The sequence below is a fragment of the Vombatus ursinus genome, unplaced genomic scaffold (assembly GCF_900497805.2).
Source record: "Vombatus ursinus unplaced genomic scaffold, bare-nosed wombat genome assembly UNPS02014832.1, whole genome shotgun sequence".
NCBI lineage: Eukaryota > Metazoa > Chordata > Mammalia > Diprotodontia > Vombatidae > Vombatus > Vombatus ursinus.
In genome coordinates, this window is record NW_020954610.1 from 3,421,598 (window position 1) to 3,442,976 (window position 21,379).

General features: G+C 37.3%; 1 protein-coding gene across 2 annotated transcripts in view; it reads left to right on the forward strand.

The window, feature by feature from the left end:
* Positions 1–19,857, forward strand: part of LOC114025952 (FERM domain-containing protein 3) — a 335,752-nt gene extending 315,895 nt beyond the window's left edge. For both annotated transcript variants that reach the window (XM_027839493.1, XM_027839494.1), the window contains one exon: positions 15,770–19,857. In XM_027839493.1, the coding sequence (XP_027695294.1) occupies positions 15,770–16,368 (599 nt within the window). In that variant the 3' untranslated portion in view covers positions 16,369–19,857. The remainder of the gene's footprint in view (positions 1–15,769) is intronic.
* The last annotated feature ends 1,522 nt before the right edge of the window (positions 19,858–21,379 follow it).

Here is a 21,379-nt window from a genome sequence, read left to right on the forward strand (position 1 = left end):
TACACATGATGCTCTTTATGAGGACAGTGAGGTGGCGCGGTAGATAGAATGCTCGGCCTGGTGTAAGGAAGATCTGAGTTCAAATGTGACTTCAGACATTTACTAGCTGTGTGACCCTGGGCAAGTCACTTAACCTTGCTTGCCTCAGTTTCCTCATCTGTAAAATGAACTGGAGAAGGAAGGGGCAAACCACTCTCTAGTATCATTGCCAAGAGAACCCCAAATGGGGTCACGAGGAGTTGGACACTACTGAAATAACTCAACAACAACAACATGCTTTGTAAACCTTGAAGATCCATTTAAATGTGAATTCTTATTATTATGTTGCATGATAGTTCCTTGTGTACATTTCCCACCTACTATATTGTATTATAAGGTCCATGATGGCAGGGATTATACCTATTCATCTTTGAGCATGTACATTTGGACTTGGAATCAGGAAACCCTGGGGGAAAGAGTAGGTATGAACTTAATGATGAAAGGGTAGTGAGATCCGTTTGTAGGGAAATGTACATAGTCAAGGTAGCTCACAACCCTGAAGAGTGGGGCCCTGGTAACCTCCTTTCTTTCTCTAGAGAATCCTCACAAAGTTCATTTCTGGGTGAGGTGTCAGTGAGAGATGAGTCAAATCCCATCTCTTGGTACGTGCTGGGCAAGCAACTTCCCTACGCCTCTGTTTCCTCATTTGTACAATAGAGATAGTTATACTTTACCTAACACGGTGGTTGTGAGAATCAGAGGATACCATAGGATCATATATATGCATCTTAAAAGGACCTCAGACATCTAGTCCAACGCCCTCATTTTTATACATGAGGAAACTAGGGTCCTGAGAGACAAAGTGATGTCTCGAGTCACACGCCCAGTCAATGTCTGAGCTGAAATTTAGACTCAGGTCCCATGACTCCAAGGTCAGCAACAACTTTCGAAGTTCTTTCCTATGAAATGATGGATGGTCTTTGAGGTACCTTGCCCTAAATCTCTGTGTAAAGGATGCAGCACTCCCTCTCGACCTCCACTTAACACTGGTACTGGCAGAAGGGTGGCTGTTGCCCCAGGTTCTAAGGTTGACCCTGTGAGTGCATGTCCTCCTAAGAGTATGGCTTTCAAGACTTCACCAGTGTGCTTCCTGTTAACATTCAGTCAGTACATTTGGGTAGCTTTTTAGAAAAAAGCATTTACTCAAATGGTATGGCAAGAACAATAATGGAGTAAAATATGTTTTTATTTTTTAAAAAAAATATTTTTTATTTAATCCCTCCTCTCCCTGCCCCCACCAAAGCTGGGGCATACTATCCCATAAATACATCTCTATTCCATAGGAAAGGGTAGGCATGGACTTAAAGCACATATGTAAGGAGCATATAAACATAGATAGATGGCCAAGACAACTCACAACTCTGGAAGAACAGGGCCTTGGTCCCCTTTATTTCCCTGTGGACTCTTTGTGAAGTTTATAGTGGTGCAGGGTGTTGGGCCAGTCACTCTACTATTGACTTGGGCTTGCTCCTGGCCAGGCGTGGTATCTCTGCCGGTCAGGTCAATCCACTACTGGGCTGTGCTGAGCAGGTCACTTGGCTGCTGGTCAACTGCTGGACTGGGAAGGGGCAACTCTGTGCTTCTGGGCAGCTGCTGCCATACTGGTCTGGGCAGGTTGTTCTGCCTCTGGGCTGTTGGGCTAGGCTGGACAGATTGCTCAGATGTTGGGCTCCTGCTGGGTCTGGGGCAGTGCTCAGCCACTTGGCCCTTAACAGGGCATGGCATCTCTGTTAGAGTGTTTCTAAGGCATGGAGTGCTTTATTTTGTATTCACCATGGCTTCTTCCCCTTTGTATGTCACTATTTCTGTCTTTTGCAAAACTCTTCCAGTACCTTTACCTGAAATCTAATTAGGTAAATATTTTAAGCACTTTGCAAATTTTAAGGTGTTATGTATATATTAGTTATATTTATTTGTATGTCCCTCAGCCCTTAGCATGTGCCTTGAGCATAGTAGTACTTACTGTTTTTGAATTGAAAATTTACATCTCATCCCTGACAGTATTTCATCAAAATAGTCTATTTTCATCATTATCATATCATCATTATATATTTAGTGTTCTTCTGATCTAGGCCTGAACTTTCTGCAATTCCAGGTGTTTTTCTTCAGCTCTCTATCTCCAAAAGAGAGTCACAGGTAAAGAGGTCAGAGCATGGCTTTTAGCACAGTAGGAGAAGGATGTGTAACAAGACATGTTTGTAGAAGAGTATAGGTGGACCTGTGAGCAGTTGACCCTGGATCTCTTTATTGGTGCCTGAACTATGTTGGTTGCATGGACATTTATATCAGCAGTTGTGGGAGAAAAGAGAGCTAAGAGAAAGAAACAGAGTATATGGGGTTGGTATATTTTCAGAATACAGGTTGATATTAATGCATCATTCACAGTGTGATTGCATATGAGAACAGAGTAAGAGAAGGAACCAGGTGAGGATTGCCAGAGTAGTAAAGGAGCATTTTTGGATTGTTTTGACATTCCAGGTTACTTTTATTATTCATTTTTTAAAAAAAAATTTACTCTGAATTTAACACCAGAAAAAGAGAAAACATTTCCTCATATAAAGTAGAACAGAAAAAGAAGACTATATGTGACACTATAAATCTCTATTACATACTGCTTGCTTTTCTTTTGAAAAATATATAATAATTTGACATATCACTTTCAAAGCTATCCTTCTTGTTTGTGTTTCCTTTTGAACTAAGGAACACAACTTCTTTTCTATGCATTTTCCAAGATGCTTCAATGATTCCCTTTTTTGCCTCATTTTTGCTAGCTTCCCTCTTCCAAGTTCTCCCTCCTCATATAAAAAGGAACACAATCCTTGTTATGAGGAAACATAGTCAAGAAAAAAAGTCCACATATTTTTCATGTCAAAATATATATTTCCTATTCTGCATCTTGAATCTATTATCCCTCTGTCCGCAATTGAGTAGTGTCCTTTATTGGTTCTTTGGAATCGTGGCAAGTTATTGTGTTGATCAGAATTAAGTTTTTCAAAATTGCTTTTCTTGACAAGGTTATTTTTATTATATAGAATGTTCTCTTATTTGTTCTGCATCGGCTCATGTAAGTCTTTCTAGGTTTCTCTTTAACTGTTCCTTTCATCATTTCTTGCAGCCCAATAATATCCCATTACGTTCGAAAACCATAATTTATTCATCCGTTCCTCAACTGATGGGAATCCCATTGTTTCTAGACGTTTGCCTCAACAAGGAGAGCTTCTACAAATTGTTTTGTAATATAGATAAAGTATTGTAACATAGATAAAGTATTTATCAAGCACTTATTCTGTGTTACAGATATAAGAAGCTCATATTTTAATGCACAGTACATAATGGAGAGCTGGAAAGCAGAGGAGGGGGATGGGCAAATACTCATAAGTGGGTACTGTCATCGAGGTGGAGGAATACAGATAGTGAAGAGTAGAGCAGAGAGTGAAATGAGTGTGCCCTGGCTGCCTCAGGAAATTTTAGTCTGGTCCAGAGACTCATCATAAATACAGCCCTCAGAGGAAAGGGCTGAAGGGTGGAGAGTAGGCTGATGGTGGGGATGAGGAGATATCTAGAGAGGGAGGAGAGGGGAACCTGGAAAGTCTTTTCCCTCTGACTTTGGTCTCTGGTTTTAATATGGGTTATGCTTTAATATTCCCTTGGGGGAAAACATGGAAATAGTTAAGTAAAAATATGTGATACAGTGACTGTATCAGACAATGTAGACAATATTTTGTTTGAGTAGTATCCCTACTGTCTCTCATGTGGAAGGAGGCATGTTTCATTTTCTATTCTCTAGGACCTCCATTGGTTTTTTTCATTCCTCAGAGTTCAGCATCTTTATTTTTGTTGAATAGAAAGTGGCATCACTTGGTCAAAAGGTATGCACCTTAGTGACTCTTTGTGCCTAGTTCCAAATTACTTTCCAGAGTGGTTAAATGAATTTCTTATGTGAATTTATGCAGTCTAGTGATCCCTCTCCCTCTAGGAGTGGTAGCTAGGGAAATTGTTGGGCAGTAGTGTCTCCAAGGTGTTTTGCTTGTCTGTGACTGAGCTGTTCTCTGTTTCAGAGCATGGAACCTTTTTACCCGGGAGCTAGGTTTTGACACCTAGAGTCAGAGGACGATATGTCCCCGAGACCATTCTTTGGACCATTCCCCTCACGCAGAGGGTTCCTGTGCCAGAAGTCATGGGATTCTGCCAGGAGGCAATCAGCCCAACGTGGCTGTTGTTGTTACCTCTGCTGGTACAGGGCCAAAGGAAGAAAAGTCTCTTACTCTAACAAGCTGTGGATTCGCTATATATTATTTAGTCTCTTGGGTCCCCTTTTTTCCTAGCCTCCCTATTGAATATAAAGCTTCAGTGCTTCAGAAGATTGCTCTATTGAGGTAGATTACAATCTCTTCATGTTCCTTATTAGTTTGTTTTATACATTAAAATGTTAGCTGCTTGAGGGCAGGGACTATTTCTGCTTTTTCTTTTTATCTACAATCATAGTTTATCATAATTTCTGGTAGTAATCACTTCATAGATGCTTTTTGTTTATTTGATTGATAAATTGTTGTGACCTCTCAAAATCATCACTTGGTATTCAATTTGCTGGGACCCTCTTTTAATTTACCTATTCTGGTCCTCATTTGACAGACATGCAGTCTAATATCCAGGCTTTTACTCAAAGACTATCTAGATTGCTGGGACCTGTTAGATTTTGTTTCTTGCAGGCATAAGTTTGAAGAACTCCAGGTCACTTCTGTGCCATGATCTATCCATCAGCAGCCATCTATTGAGTGCCTTCTATATGCAAGGCACTGTGCTAGGCACTGTGGATACAAGGGCAAAAAATGAAACATTTCCTGCTCTCATGGAGCTTACATTCTATCAGGGGAGATAATATGTTCATATAGAAGCATATGCAGAAAAAAATAAATGAAGAAGCCTATGCAAAGTAGATGCAAAATACATAAGTAAAAGGTAATTTTGGGAGGGAAAGGCACTAGCATTTGGGGGCATCAGAAAAGGCCTCATGAGGAAGCAAGCTACACTAGAAGGTGTTGCTTGAACTGAGCTTTGCAGAAATCCAGAGATTTTAAGATACATCCTACCAGGATATCAGTGGACATAAATTTAAAATAACAAATTTAAATCCCACCTGCTAGTGAGCTATAGTATCAAGGCTGCCATGAGCAGTTATAGTCCATGATGAAACAAGAGAATAAAAATAAGAGAGTTTATATGTGGATAATGATTTCCATAATGTTTTGAGGCTTATAAAGTGCTTACCCCATAACAACCTTGTGTAGTAGGTAGTATAAATATTATTATCCCCATTTTACAGATGAAGAAACTGAGGGTCAAAGATTGACTTATCCCTTAAGTTATATATCTAGTCAGGGGTAGATATGGGACTCAAATCCAGGATTCCTGATTTCAAATTCAGCAGTCTTCACACTTCACCACACTGTTTTACAGTAATATTATAACTTGAAATGTCCTTAGAGATTGTCTAATCCAATGCCTTTGTTTTAGAGATGGGGAGACTGAGGTCCAGAGAACCTTTTGTTGCTTTCTCAAGATCACATAGCTAGTTCCCAGCTGAGGTGGGACTGGAACCCATTTCTACAGACTCCTGACTATAGCACTCTTCCTTCCACCCCCTTTTCTCCCTTACGAAACTGTCTTTGGACACATATTCCAAATCCTGTCAGAAAAAAGGGATAACCTCCTGCCTTAGTGTTCTCCATCTTCTTTTCTTAACCCTCTCCCCTCTAATTCAAGAATAGAATCTGCTTTCTGAAAATGGCATTGCTAAGCCAAACAATAATAAATAGTTAAAGAAAACTGTGTTTGAAAAGGTAATTTACAATCAGTGAGCAGCAAGAATGTGTTCTCAATTTTTAAAATCCAAAATGTTAGGTCTCACCGTGGGCTAAGGAGCACTTCATGATTAGATATCTAATAGCAAAAGTATACATTAGCCCCTACTGACAGATCCAGAATATTTATTCTCATTCTTTATATGTTTCCCCATACTTGTTAGCATGGGGAAAAAGGCCAAAGGAGTCTGATGCAAAGCAAGCTATTCCCTGTAGGCAACTCTTGCTTAAATAATAATAATGATGATGCATAATAAAAATGTCAGGTTACAAATAGGAAAAAAAATCATAAAACAAACTCCACATGATGTGTGTTGACGGGAAGTTGGACAATTCAAAGCCTTCCTTTTCCACTCATCCTTTATCAGAGCTGTGTGTCAGGAGCACAGATGACCCATTGACTGTCATCGGACTACGATGCTATAGATCTGACATATTTCTGTGTCTCCAGTTTTATTGCAATGGCAAACTTCAAAGCTTTGTATGATGTTTCTGGCTGTGGCTCTCCTCTTTTCCCATCTCTTTTTCTTTCCCTTTCTTTCTCATTTTCTTTCTTTTCCTCTTCATTTCTCCCTACCTCTTTCTCTATCTCTTCCTTTCTTCTTTCTCCTCTTTCTTTCCCTTTTCGACCTTTTCCCTTATCTATCTTCTCTTTCTGGCTCTCCCTCTCCCCCCTTTTTCTTTCCTACATTCTATCTCCTCTCTTCCCTCCTCTGTCTCTTCTTCTCACCTTCCCATCTTCCGACCTATCCTGTCTCTGTTTCTCTTTCTCCTGTAACTCTCCTCTCTCTTTTTGTTATCAGAACTTTTTCCCCATTTGGGTGCCTCACTGCCTAACCTCCTGTAGAAAGAGACAGAGGCTTTCATTTTTATTCTGTCCTACTTTTTGATATCAATACACCGACCTTTGGGCTTTTTGAAGGTTTTTTCCCTGTTTATCACTACAGAAAAAACAAACAAACAAACAAACAAACATTCAAAGGTTAAAAAGAAAAAGGAAAGCTAGCAAAGGCATGCATTTATATATGCCTTGGGGGACCTTCCACATCAATGCATCAATGTAGGGAAAGACAGGCCAGTTCCTTTTCTTTTCTTTATTCTCTAATGGAAAGGTTTTTTTTTTTCTAGATTTTGTAGGATTTTTGTCTCTGTATGCTTAGTAAAGAATGCCATCAGAGAAATGTATGACTAGGGGAAAAAAGAAAATCAGATGGTCACATAGGAAGGAGACAATTGATGGGCAATTCACATATGTATTGGTAATTTACACCATGTCAAAAGAATTGGAGAAAGACCCCAAGCCCATTAGGATTCCTTGTGGTGAATTTATGAAAGGATGTGAATAAAGTTGCACAGGATAGGCCGTATGGAAGGGTAATGATCTGTATCAATATGTCAATAAATCTAACATTTATTAGGCACTTACTGTGTGCTAGGCACTGTGGAAGATGCTGAGAATACAAAGAAAAAGGGAAAAAAAACAGTCTCTGCCCTCAAGGAACTTACTTCGTGACCAGAATACACATGTCAGTGAGTCCAGGGATAGACTGAAGTCTACTGTGTCATGCGCGTAGTAGGTGCTTAAAATACATTTGCTGAATGAAATGACCCCAGAAATCAATTGGTCCTAATCTTATTTGATTTTAATTATAATCTAGGCTCCCCTAGAAAGGCTTCTAATCCGGAGAAGATCTGGTTTGATCTGAATTTGAGCTCCTTTAGAAATTGCTTCACAATGTTAGGTCTGGGTTCCTTATGCATGGAAGGAACTTTTCTAGTTGAATTCACAGAGAATCCTCCCATGACCTTCAGGTTGTTCCACAAGGACCTTAAAGCCATATTCCTTGTTGTTTTTCAATGTTCTCCATGGCTTCATGCCTCTTCGAAGTCTTACTGTCACTCTTGGCTCCCTGATCATGAGAGAGAACCCCCTCAGCTGATCTCCAAAGATTTCTCCCTTAGACTTCAGGCCTTTTACTTTTTTGAAGATGTCAGTGGTTCTCAAACCCTAACTGTCTTTCTGACCTATTCTGCCCTTTTGGTGAAGGGATTCTCCATCTTTTGCCCTGGGCTCCATGAGCGTAGTATCTGGGCATAGTGCCAGCCTCTGGGTTTCCTCAATGACAGCTGACATCATTTGGTTTGTTGAGTCTGATTTCTTCTATTTCACTAGACTGAATTTCCCTTCCTGGGTTTTCTGTCGAACTTCTCATTAAGTTCTTATTTAAAGAATGTTTATGGGCTCCAGATCACTTAAAGAAGACCCATTAAATATTGATTCCTTTCCAGAGCTCAGGTACTAGTTCCATTCACTTACTTTTCTTTTTCTTCCTCAATTTAATTGAAACGGCATTTATTAAGAGCCTACTTCGTGCTAGGCATGTTGCTAGACACTGGAAATACAATGACAAAGCAAAAATAACCCCTGCTTTCAAGGACATCACATTCTTATACATATGTATTTGTATAAATACATATGCACATTTATATTTTTATAAATATATACACATATACATACATATATTGCTCATCTTTATATATATATATAATATATATACATATGTATTGCTCATATTTATATATTATATATATTCTCTTTTCATTAGGACCTTAATAAATGTCAACAAACATGAACATTTCCGTATAAGAGCAGAAAAAGTAAATACATATGAAACTGTGAATCTTTATTACATTCAGCTTGGTTTAAAAAAAAAAGTATATATTAAATTTGACAAGATAGTGCCTCCACTGCTTGCTTATGCTGTGTCCCTTACTAAACTTCCTTCTGCTTTTCTCTGTTTATTTTTTAATATTTCAATGGTGTCTTTCCTTTTTTTCTTTTGTTATGTCATTATCACTACCTCTCCCTCCAAACTCTGTCGTACAACCCTTTTCTCATAAAATAAAGGTGATAAATAAGTATAGTGATTTAAAACAAATTTATACATTGACTTGTTGTGTCTGAAAATGTATGTCTCACTGTACATCTTTAGTCTATCACTTCTCTGCCAGTCAGAAGCATATTTTATCATCAGTCTTCTAAAATCTCAATTGGTCATTACATTCAACTGTGTTCTTTAGTCTTTCAGGGTTGTTTTCCTTTATGTTAATGTAGTTAATATTTAGATTGTTTCCCAGGTTCTGCTCACTTTATTCTAAATCACTCCATACAAGTCTTTCCAGGTTTTTCTGAATCTATTCTTTTGGTCATTTCTTACAGCTTAATAATTATTCTATTACATTCATATATCATGGTCTATTGAGCAATTCCCCTTAGTTTCTAGTTATCTGGTACAACGACAAAAGAGCTGCTTTAAATATTTTTGTATATATGGGCTCTTTCCTTCTGTTTTTGGTCACTTTGGAGTACGTTTCTAATAGCAGTATTGCTGAGCCAAAGTATGTGCATAGTTTGGTGAATTTGGGGGTATAGTTCCACATCCAGAATGGTTGGGCCATTTCATGGCTCTGCCAACAATAGAGTGTGCTCACCTTTTAGTAGCTCCTGCATCAATTGTTATTTTCCTTTTTTGGTTTTCTTTGCCTTTCTGATTAAGGAGTATAAGCTAGAACTTCAGAGTTGTTTTAATTTGTAATTTTATTATTAGTAGTTTGAAGTATTTTTCTTATGTTCATTGTAATCACTTATATAATAATAGCTAACTTTTATGTAGCACTTAAATTTTGCAAAGTGCTTTACAAATATAATCTCATTTTGTTCTCAGAGCAAACATGGGGGTAGGTGCTATTATGAATCCCTATTTAATAGATGATGAAACTGAGGCAGGCAAAAATTAAATGACTTCCCCAGCTTACACAACAAGTGTGTGTGTCTGGGACTGAGTTTGAACTCAGGTTTTCTGACTCTAATTTTCCTGGATTCATAACCTCAAAGCTATTTTAAACATATAGTACAAATAGGGAACCATTCCTTTAATAGGTAAGAGACAAGTTATTTTTCCTTGACTAAATAAAATTAGAGGTACTTTACTATAGCCTAATCACTGCTGGGATTTCTGGGATTGATCTATATTCAGACTTACAGAATTTTAGATTGGTTATTACAATACATGTGTGACTGTGGGGCATTCTCTTTATCTCTCTGTGTCAGTTTCCTCATCTGTAAAGTGAATCTACCGATACTTCGCACCTATCCACCTCACAGGGTTGTATTTAGTCATTCAGTCAATAAATATTTATTAGGCACCTAATAAATGTGTGCCAGGCTCTGTGGTAAATACTGGATACAAATATAAAAAAATAGAGATAATCCTGGACCTCAAGGGGTTTGCAGTCTAAATTATATTGAGATTGCATTGGGCAATCTCTCTCTCTCTCTCTCTCTCTCTCTCTCTCTCTCTCTCTCTGCATATATATATATGTGTGTGTGTGTGTGTGTGTGTGTGTGTGTGTGTGTGTGTGTTTGATATATATACATACATACACACATACATACATACAAATATATATGTATATAAATACTGAGAGAGAGATCGCAAAATACTATATAAATACGTGGTACTGTTCTGTCAACTATCTTCCTCATTAGGTTTTGGGAGTAACATCCTCACTAGACTGGCCAAAATAAATAAATGGACAGGCTGGGCAAGCATTTTGACATCAATGCCTATTTTTGCATTACTTACCATTGCTCGTTTTTCTTCATAGAAGGAGCTTCTAGCATTTGCTTCATGCAATAGAATATAGTACAAAGACTTCATCAGTAATATAAGCTGTCAGTAATAATTGGCTTATCTTCCTTGTCAGCATTCCTCTGATTGCTGTTATTCCAATTCATGAGGAATTACTTCAATCTGAATTATGGAGCTGCATAATTGATGTAAAAACTGTCACCTTGTTTTCCTAATTCCTTATAATCTTCCTTCCAAAACAATTATTCAGGAGGTGAGCTGTAGAAATTTGTTTAGCACATTTACTTAGTTATATTTTTAACACACCGATGAAATCAAGTGAAGCCTGTCAAACATTCCAGAAGCAGTAAGACTAACGCTACTAATTTTCCATTTCTAGTCATTTGTTGGTAACTAAATGTGTGCTAGTGGGGGGAAAGCCCATCAGCTAAGGTAGATTGAGAAATTGTAAATTAGCTGCTATTAATTCTGTGTAGGACATCCTTGTGAAGCTAGCAATGTTTTAGGCAAGCTTGTAGCTCCCTTATTTTATATCTTCTTTCCTTTGATATATCCCAAAGTAGAAGGAGTTATATCTGGAGGTTAATGGATTTTCCTCAGTAGAAGTCTCTGTGAGAAAACCAGATGACTTCTTGTTGGGAATGTTGTAGAAAGGATTACGGATACATGCATAGATTGGACTAGATGCCTTCTAAGCTCCCATCCATCTCTGAGACTCTGTGTCCCCTTCCTTAGAATGCGTGGTTTTTACTAGAGTAATTGGTTTATTTTTTTTTTTTGTATTTAATCCCCAGCTCCTAGTCCAGTGCTTGGCATGCAATAGGCACTTATTATTTGCTTGCTGTTTGTTGATTGTGATTCTGGTAACTAGAGGATTGTTGAACTAACTTATTACTTAGATTGCATCTATCGAGGAATTTTGTATGATTGTGACACGTGTAGTCTTGCTGCAAGAGAGCCTTTTAGGTTCTGTGTTGCTTTTCTGGGTCTATTTTTTTGGAATCAACAAACAGTAAGTAGAGTGGGATCTTGGGTTCTCTAAACATCCCTGCGGTTGTTGTGAGGATCAAATGAGGTAATAATTGTAAAGTGCTTACTTAGCATAGTGCCTGGCATGTAGTAAGCTCTGTATAAATGTTAGTTAAAATCATCATCATCATCATCATCATCATCATCATCATCATCATCATCATCAGTAGTCGTAGTTAATAGTGATAGTATAACTGTGGGAATGTAATCTGCTATAGAAAAATGGTTATGAAAACCTCCCAGTTACCTCCTCCTATTTTCATAAATGATCTCTCAGTACACACATAGATCATATTCATATGAGATCTTATGGACATGGAAATTAGTAATATAGATCAGTATAACTTGAGGGTAAGACTTCCATCTTTCTTTTGTAATCTTCTAGCTTGAGATAACCTTAAAAATCATGAGGTTGGGTGTCACCTAGAATGGATTTTGTTTCTTCCTGTTTTTGGTCAGGTCTGGTCAACTCTCTCTCACCTTCTTCAATAGCCACTTCAGTTTCCACATATGGCATTGTGTAGAGGGGTGGCAGAATAATAATGTAGCAGTTTTATTGTAATTAATGATGAGACTAGATCACTAGAAGAATGCTGACATATCTATTCCATTTTGTATATATTTATTATCCTCTCTCTTTCATCTGTAAATGTTTCTAGGGTGATCTGGCTTGTTTGAGCCTTAGGTAAGACATGGTGGAGATTTGTTTTCCTCTGCTTTGCTTTTTACTCTTTTGTGAAGTGGTACAATTAGTCAGTCCAATTAATAAACATTTATTAAGCACCTGCCTATATGCTAGGCACTTATACAAGAAAAAGAAAAAGGCAAAAGACAGTCCCTGCTCTCAAGGAGCTCACACTCTAATGGGAAAGACAACATATAAATAATTGTGTACAAACAAGCTACATACAGGATAAATTGGAAATAACCATCAGAAGGAAGACACTAAACATAAAGGGGATTGGAAAAGGCTTTCTGTAGAAGATGGTACTGTGGGTGGGACTTGAAGGAAACCAGGGAAGCCAGGAGGTGGAGATGAGGGAGAACATTTCAGGTATGGCGGATATCTGGCAAAAATGCCCAGCCAGGAGATAGAGTATCTTGTTAAAGGAACATCAAGGAGTCTGATGTCACTAGATCATAGAGTACATCCATCCAAACTTGTAATCTCATCAGTTTGGAGAACTGCAAGTTATAATACCAGATCAAAACCATTGTGTCACCCCAAGAAATGACATGAGGCTACATATGCGCTTGTTGAGGGCAAGGACTGTTGTCCTTTTGTCTTTGTATTACCTATTACTTTTGTATTATCTTTGTGCCCAACACAATGCCTGGTGCATAGTAGCTCCTTAGTAAATGCTCGTTGATTGATTGAGTTTCCTCTATAAAGTCTTATAAATAAGCTCATACTTCTCAAGCAGTTTTGCCTTTAGTTACAATAGCTCTCCTCTTAGCAACTATGTTAAGTGTTTGTTGAATGAGACAGTTTAGGGGCTATTTTAGATGACTTGTGGCAACTCTTGATGATTATTTAAATTTATCTAAGAAACAGTGATACTTACAGTCAATATATTTTATCCATTTTCCATTTTTCAGAGTCAGTACTTTGTTTGAATAAGTTGGGTTGGCTGTTATAATTCCATGGAATGTCTTCTTACCAGTCAATCCACAAACAGGATCTGTGATTTCACTAATATGGATGTTCCCTCCAGTGATGCAGACCTAAATTTATTCATGAGTGGTCGTCCTATGAAGCTCTTGTCCACATTTTTCCATAAGTTTGCTATTGGTGGCCTCTCCAACATGTTGAGGGCCACTTTCACATTCTCTTGACATCATATGTAGTGAAACTTTTAATCTCTAAAATTACTGCAATGTACAGCCATCCATTCAAAATATGTTAACGTCTATTCTTGTATCCTGTCAATAGTTAATAAGCTTTTTATCTGAAACAATAAGCCATTTAAATCTCTCTCTCTCTCTCTCTCTCTCTCTCTCTCTCTCTCTCTCTCACTGTTTTTCCCCCCTGCCCCTGGCTTGATGTCTGACTTTCCTCTTTCTTGATTTATGTACCTTATTCTTCTGTAGAATGAGCAAGAACCAGGACCTCAGATTCTTACTCAGCAATTAAGGTCCAGTCAAATTAACTGAGTCTGAAAACTGCAGATTACTCCCATTCTTCTTTTACAGGGGAAAGAAAACAGGGGTCAGAGAGGGGCAGTATAATTGAGTGAGAGGATCACATCGAGAAGGATCGAGACCTTGATAAGGAATAATGTTGAGAAGGGACCATGCGGATGGTATGAGGGAGTAACTTTGGGTGAACAAAGTGGTGAAAAGCAATAAGAGAAGAAAAGTGAGCTCAGGCCAGAGAGGAGGGATGGATTAAATGATCTAGACTGTCCCTTCTAGCTCTAAATCTAAGATCCTAGGCCATGATATACTCACTTTTATCTTCATAGTCATCCACAAATATTTTATTAAGTGCTTGCTAGATGCCAGGTATGGCTCTAGGTGATGAGCCTTACAAAATCAAAGATAAAAAGGTCCTTGCACTCAAGAAGCTTACAGTCTGTTGATGAAGATGACATGTACACCTATACAGAATAAATACGAAGTCATTTTTTGAGTCGGGGGGAAGAGGGCACTAAATGCTAAGGGGAAACAGGAAAAGTTTCATGTAGAAAGTGGCACTTGAACAGAGTTTTGAAGGAAATAAGGGATTGGTGAGGAAGAAGTGCATTCCAGGCACAGGGGAAAACCATTGTCAAAGTATGAATACGGGAGATGGGATGTTGAACAACAGAGAGACGACTAATTGGGCTAGATCATAGAATGTGGCAAAGGAAAAAAGGAAGAAATATTTTCTTCCTGGGTCAAGTTTGCCTTATCCTCTTTTATAAGCTGGATAACAACACTGACCTATGTCCAAATGGTATGAAACTTTTAGATTTTAGAGATGTTATACATTTCCACACTGCAAATCACAATTCTTTACATTTTCCCCTTCACTCTGAAAAATTTCTTCCTTTGGGTTACTCTCATGTTATGATTGGTTATAGAATGATGGAAAATTCTTAAGATTTATTATAATAATTATGCTTTTCTTTAGGAAGGCTCTTTTTACTGAAGCTTCTTAGGATCATGAAGATACTAGAAATTAGGAAATATTATGTGATGATTTTAGAAAGATCTTTACATATACTTCCAGTAAAACCTATTCATTTTTTAGATAGTGAAATGCTAAAGAGCGTCTTTAATTCACATAAGGAGTCACTGTTATAGCTAGTAAAAGTCGAATGGTTTTCTGGACTTTGGCTAAGTGTAGATGAATGAAATAGCCAGATGGTTCCTTAATTTATGCAGTTACTTTGACTGCCATAATGACTATATGATATTTCTTTATGCCCATTGTGGGGACTTCTTCATGGGAAATGAGGTTGAAAAATATGAAATGGAGATTGCCATAACTGTGTTGAAATGTTAAATTATAGCTTATGCTGATTTTCCATGGTACCTCTAGGTCCCCCTTGGATATACTTTATCAGATGGTTGGGAAGACTTTTGCAAATAGAATACTGTCCATTTCAGAATGAAGACCTATCATATAATTGGAGATTCAGAGATGTAAAGGATCTTAGAGGCCCTTGAATCTAACCCCATCATTTTTCGGAGGTGGTTAAGTGGTTAAGCGTAGGGTCACAGGTAGAATTTGAACCTGAATCTTCCTGATGTAACACAGATTGAACTGAAGGACATGCAATCAGAAAGACCCAAGTTCAAATCCCCCCTGTGATACTTCCTAGCTGTGCAATGCTGGGCAAATCCTATAACCTCTATAAGCCTCAGTTTTCTCATCTGTAAAATGAGGGGTTTAGATTTGATGGTTTCTAATATCCCTCCCAGCTCTAAATATATCAACTTTCTCTAATCATTTGCCTTAGAATTTCAAAGTCTTGCTGAGATCAGAGGTTTGTGAATTAGAGTTTCCTGTCTAGTTATGATTACACACAAACATGCTTTTTTGTATTGTGAACTTAGTAAGTTATCTTTTGGACTTAGTAGTACAGGCCTTCCTGCTAAAGTGAAGATGTCACTAGGATATGTTCTCTCCCTCTTTGCCATTAGCATAGAAATGTTAGAAAGATACTCAAGTTTAAAAAAAAAATAAATTTCTCTTGGCAGGTATTCCATTGCTGAGAGAAGATGACAGCTCAGCCCCTGTGATATCTAGCTCACCAATAAAGAACAGTGGAGAGTATGGGGACTTCTCAAGGGAGCAGGAGGAGAAAATCAAAGAGGAACCCTTGACCATCTCAGAGCTGGTCTACAACCCAAGTGCCAGCCTGCTTCCCACCCCAGTTGATGAGGATGAGATCGACATGCTCTTTGACTGTCCTTCGAGGCTCGAGTTGGAAAGAGAAGACACTGATTCATTTGAGGACCTGGAAGCAGATGAAAATGCCTTTTTGATGGCTGAGGAAGAAGAACTCAAGGAGGCACGGAGAGCCCTGACATGGAGCTATGACATTTTGACAGGCAACATCCAGGTGAACCCCTTCGTGAAGAGTTTCTCCAGGCTCCTTGTCGTAGGTTTGGGACTGTTACTGTTTGTGTTCCCTCTTCTCCTCGTCCTTTTGGAGTCAGGCATCGATCTGTCCTTTCTTTGTGAAATTCGTCAGACACCAGAATTTGAACAGTTCCACTATGAATATTACTGTCCCCTCAAGGAGTGGGTGGCAAGAAAAATAAACTTTATCCTCTACTTGTTGGGTTGCTCATAAAGTTAACATATTATGTGACTAAGGGCTATATTCAATACTAGTGATTTTTCTTTCTTCCTTTTTTTTCTTTTCTTTTTCTTTCTTTTAGCAATTGCTTGGTTTGTAGAAAGGTCATGGGGCCATCAGCAGGTAGCTATTTTCATTCTTGTTCCATATATAACAGACTGTTCAACTCCTTAAGTTAGCTTTTCATAATTCAATACACTTAAGTAAATTAAAAGTCAAATAAAACATTATTTTAGTTATAGGCCAGAACGGTGGCCCTATGTAAGTAACCAACAAGATATTTATTTTTATTGCATTTAAGGCTTACTGCTTACCTACTGTACCATAGAACATTATGCAGAGCTAACTTTTGCTTTTTTTAAAAAGTTTGTAGCATTATAAGCTGTAAGGTTCAGAACCTGCATTTTAGTAAAATCGGAGGGAAGTGTTTTTGAATATACTCCTTAGTGCAACAATCTCTTCTAACCAATGCCTATACAAGCAAAGTTTATGCTGGGTTTTTGTTGTTTTTTTTAAAAATATTTTTATGTGTTCAAAATATTTTGGTAAATTTTTAGCAAAAGAAGTCTTCTGAAGTTATTTAAGTGTACAGATTGTAAGATTAATGCACAAGTGGCACATGGGGAATTTTTTTAATGTTTTGGCAGTGATTTGTTTTTAAAAAAAATATTTTTGGCTGGACAGTTCTATAATTTGTTATACCTGCGTATGAGATAGCAAACTGTTAGGAGAATAATATAGGAAGTTTAGGAAACAGAAGATAGAATGGAGAATATAACTAATTTAAAAAACAGCAACACCTTCTATGAAATATGACATAAGTTGCTCCAGTAATCTGTTTCTGAATATCTTCCTTCTAAAATGTAGGGAGACAATATCATTGACAATATGACTAGTCACTTTACCTGTATCCTGTTATCTTCTATCTCAGCTGATGCAGCGGAAAGTCATTGGAAGAGAGTGAAAGTGATTCCTAAGAGGGCAATGGATCCCCAAGCTAATTGTACATTGTGTACATAACAAGAGAGAAAGGGAAGAAGGACTAGAATGTAGCCCCCCCCCCAAAAGAATTTCTAGCCAGGACATGGTAGGTGAGTGGTAGAAGTTTAACTTTAAGAAAGGCATGGAAGATGTAGATTATATGATGATTTAAAAGAATGAAGCATGAAATCAGAGTTGATAGATATGTGTATTATTACAAATGCATTTTCAGAAAAAAAAGGGAGGGAACTATAAGGTAAGTATCTTGGTTCCTCATTTTTTTCATTATGGTTCTATGAAACCAATTCCAGGGAGTCACTGGAGGGAAGAGAGGTGTGTGTGTGTGTGTGTGTGTGTGTGTGTGTGTGTGTGTGTGAGAGAGAGAGAGAGAGAGAGAGAAAGAGAGAAAGAGAGAGACAGGGAGAGAGAGACTTTTCCATGTGTGATAGTGTTACCCTGTAGGATTAGAGATGCAGCTTGCAATACAATTTATACAACCCTAACTTTGATTCTTTCAAGTCTGTCTGTGAGCGGACAGGGTTCACATGGAGGATATGGAAGAATTGTCATGCATGTAGTAGCATTCCTTTTTTTTTTACAGTGTAGGATCTTTTAGACGGAAATGTTTCCATGGCCCCATGGGAACTATTCTCCCGTATAAGGGAGAAAAATTGGTTTAGTACCCTTCTTATTAGTATTTAAACCATGGTTGTGGGGTTTGTTGTCTTACCACTGAGAGAATATGTCCCGATTGCAAGAACTATAGTCCCTCACAAAGTAAATGACACAAAATAATTGCGTTTGGTTTATAAAAGACTCCCTCTCCCTCCCCCCACCCCTCCATCTTGGAGCTTTTTCTATAATGTGAGCCTCATTTAAAAAGAGGTTGGTTAACTTATGGACTCTGTGAAACTCTATTGACCCTTTAAATTTACCATGAGCACATTTTTCAAAATTGCTCTGTAATTTTTTTATCTGGGCATATATATATATATATATATATATATATATATATATATATATGTATGTATACATATAAGCCTGGTTTTTGGTGCTAAGAGCCCAAACTGAAGGCTCTGGATGCCTCATTTAGACATCTGATTTTGCAAATTGGATTTGAAAGGTAGCCTTTCTCTACTTGGGTCTGAAATAATTTAAATAATTTGAATTAAATTAGCTATATTAGGATTTATAACCTTAAATTTCAATGCTACTCTTCATATGATTTCAGTAATTTATTATGCCTTCTATTAATATACAAAAATCCAATAATATGATGTACCTTAATTCTCTGATCCTCCAACCTTTCTCCATTTGCTGTCTTTGAGAGTTTTGCAAGTAACAAACTTGGAAAGTAATGTTTCATTAATTTATTTTATTTCTTCCTACTTTTTCATATTGATTCATATTATAAAGCTATTTGTGAGTCTCTGAAATGACTATGCTCTAGTGAAATCTACTGAACTATTTTTTCTTCCTATTTTTTCCCCACCACACTATTATTTAATGTCTTACATCCTATTCCTCAGAGTATTGATCAATGTTAAGGAAGATATGTTTAAATAGTAACAAATACAGATTAAAAAACTCCAGCTAAATATCCCCTTTCTCTTGAATAGAATCCCATAGTGAACATATGTGTTTGTGAATAGACAGATTGGTTGGGATATTAAGAATCCAATGAGTTTATATAATGACAACAAAAGCTAGGACTGGGATTCTTGAATGTAAAACTTGAGTGTTGCATTATAGAGCCTTGGAGATAATATTAGGCTTATTGGGGAAATTTTTGTCATCCATTGGCTGGCCAAATAAAGACAAGATTACTTCTGGAAATGAACAGTACAAGATATGGTTGGAGATGAAAGGGAAGTGTGTGAGTATATGTATAGACTATGTTTTCTGTATGTGTGTGTTTTTATATATATATATATGTCTTTATATGTGTATTTGTACACATGGTAATGATACATATTTCATATACATACTGGTTCTCATTTTACCTTGCATGGACATTTCTAGTATTCATTCGCTTTTCCCTGTAGGTGTTGTAGTGGGTTTAAACTCACTAAGTATTTAATTTGTTAGTGATAACTATTGCGTATACATCTGTGGATATATATGCACACACAAATGAGAGATATACATATACACACACAAACTCTTGGTGTCAGTGCTAATGAAAGTTGGATCATAAAGAATTTGTAGGTTAAATGTTGTGTATTTCTGTCTGTGCTTTGAACTGTCTTGTAAAATGTTATGTATTTGGAATATATTTTGTGGTTTGTCTGATATTTATAAACACAGCTCTGGGAAGAATAAAATATGAATTGTTGATTACTTCATTGAATAACTAAAGATCTGGGGGTACAAGTACCTGTGATTCGAGCCTTATCTTTGTACAGTGAATTTCACATTTCTATGTCAACATGGAAATTGTTTTGTATGTCAACATGGTGGCAGGATTCCCTAATAAAACTACTCTGGGATGAAACAAACAAACTAAAAGGTCTTGCTGTTGTGATATTGTAAATGAAAAATGTGAGATAAGATGTTTTTTATCAGTAACTCTTTACACTCCCTTCTCATGAATGAGGACAAAGTCAACCTATATTAAATGAATTTTTTGAGTTTGGGCATTTTTGAATGTGTTGCAATGTGACCTCAAACCTACAGGGAAGATGATTGAAAATATGATTTGAGATTTGTGATTCGGGATTCTCTGCCAAATGGTATTTTCCACCTTTATGGCATTCTCTATCTTTAATGGTATCCTCTACACCACTTTTCCCCTCCCCATTATAGTACTGAAGATATATTGCCCAAATTTCTCTCCAGTCACCCACTTTTAAAGTTTAGTTCTTCTGATTATTTCAACTTCCACATCAAAAAGTCCCTAGCTGATTTAAAGAGTGTGCCTAAAGAGTCCAGGGATTCTTAACCTGGAGTCAGTGAATTTTTTTCTAAAAATATTTTGAGGGGGCAGCTAGGTGGCGCAGTGGGTAGAGCACTGGCCCTGGAGTCAGGAGGATCTGAGTTCAAATCAAGGCTCAGACACATAACACTCACTAGCTGTGTGACCCTGGGCAAGTCCCTTAACCCTAATTGCCTCACTAAAAAAATTTTTGGTAACTATTTCAATAATAATTAATATTGTGCACAACCTGAAGGCTTTAACAGGCTGCCAGTAGAGACCATGACACAAAAAAGTTAAAAAAACCGTTCTCTAGTCAGTGATCTTATGTCTTTTGATGTCTTGTGGCTTTTAATAATCTCCATTCATGATTATGTTTGCTTTGTTTGCATTTTTGCTTTGTTTGCATTTTTACAGGCTATATGTATTTTCAAATCAATTGGATGTCAACATTACATGTAATATCCCTTATATAAGAGATGAATTCTTGAAAGGTTAAATTTGTCCTTTCATATTTGTTGGGCAGGGCCTCATACTTAACAATGAATGAGATACAGTCCTGGTTGTTAAGGAGTTTATAATCTAGTAGAAAAATTAACATGTGCATAAGTCACCAAGACTATTTGTTCTAAGGGCCATGAGAGAGATTCAAACAAAGTATTCCTAAGAATTCAGAGGGGGGTGAAATTCACTTCCAACTGAAAGAATTGGGTGAATTTCCATAGAGAAAGCTGCACTTAAGTTGAGCCTTGAATGGGTAAAATTCCTAGAGGTGGAGGTGTGGTATAAGGCATCCCGTATGGGGGAAACATCATAAACCAAGAACTGAAGAACTAGGAAAATATGAAGCAAGCAATCAATTAAGAGACTGTTATTAAACACTTTCTGTGTGCCAGGAACTGCACTTAAGTGTTAGGGAGACAAATTAATATAAAAAAGAATCCTTTCCCTCAAGGAGCACACATTCTATTGGCATCTTTAGGAGATGATAAACAGCCTGATTTGATTGGATTGTTGGCTACACCAGGTGTCCCAAAAGTCTGAGTGCAGTTAAACTATTAGAACTTATAACTGGAGTAAAGCTTTTAGGCTGCTCTGTATGTAAGAGAT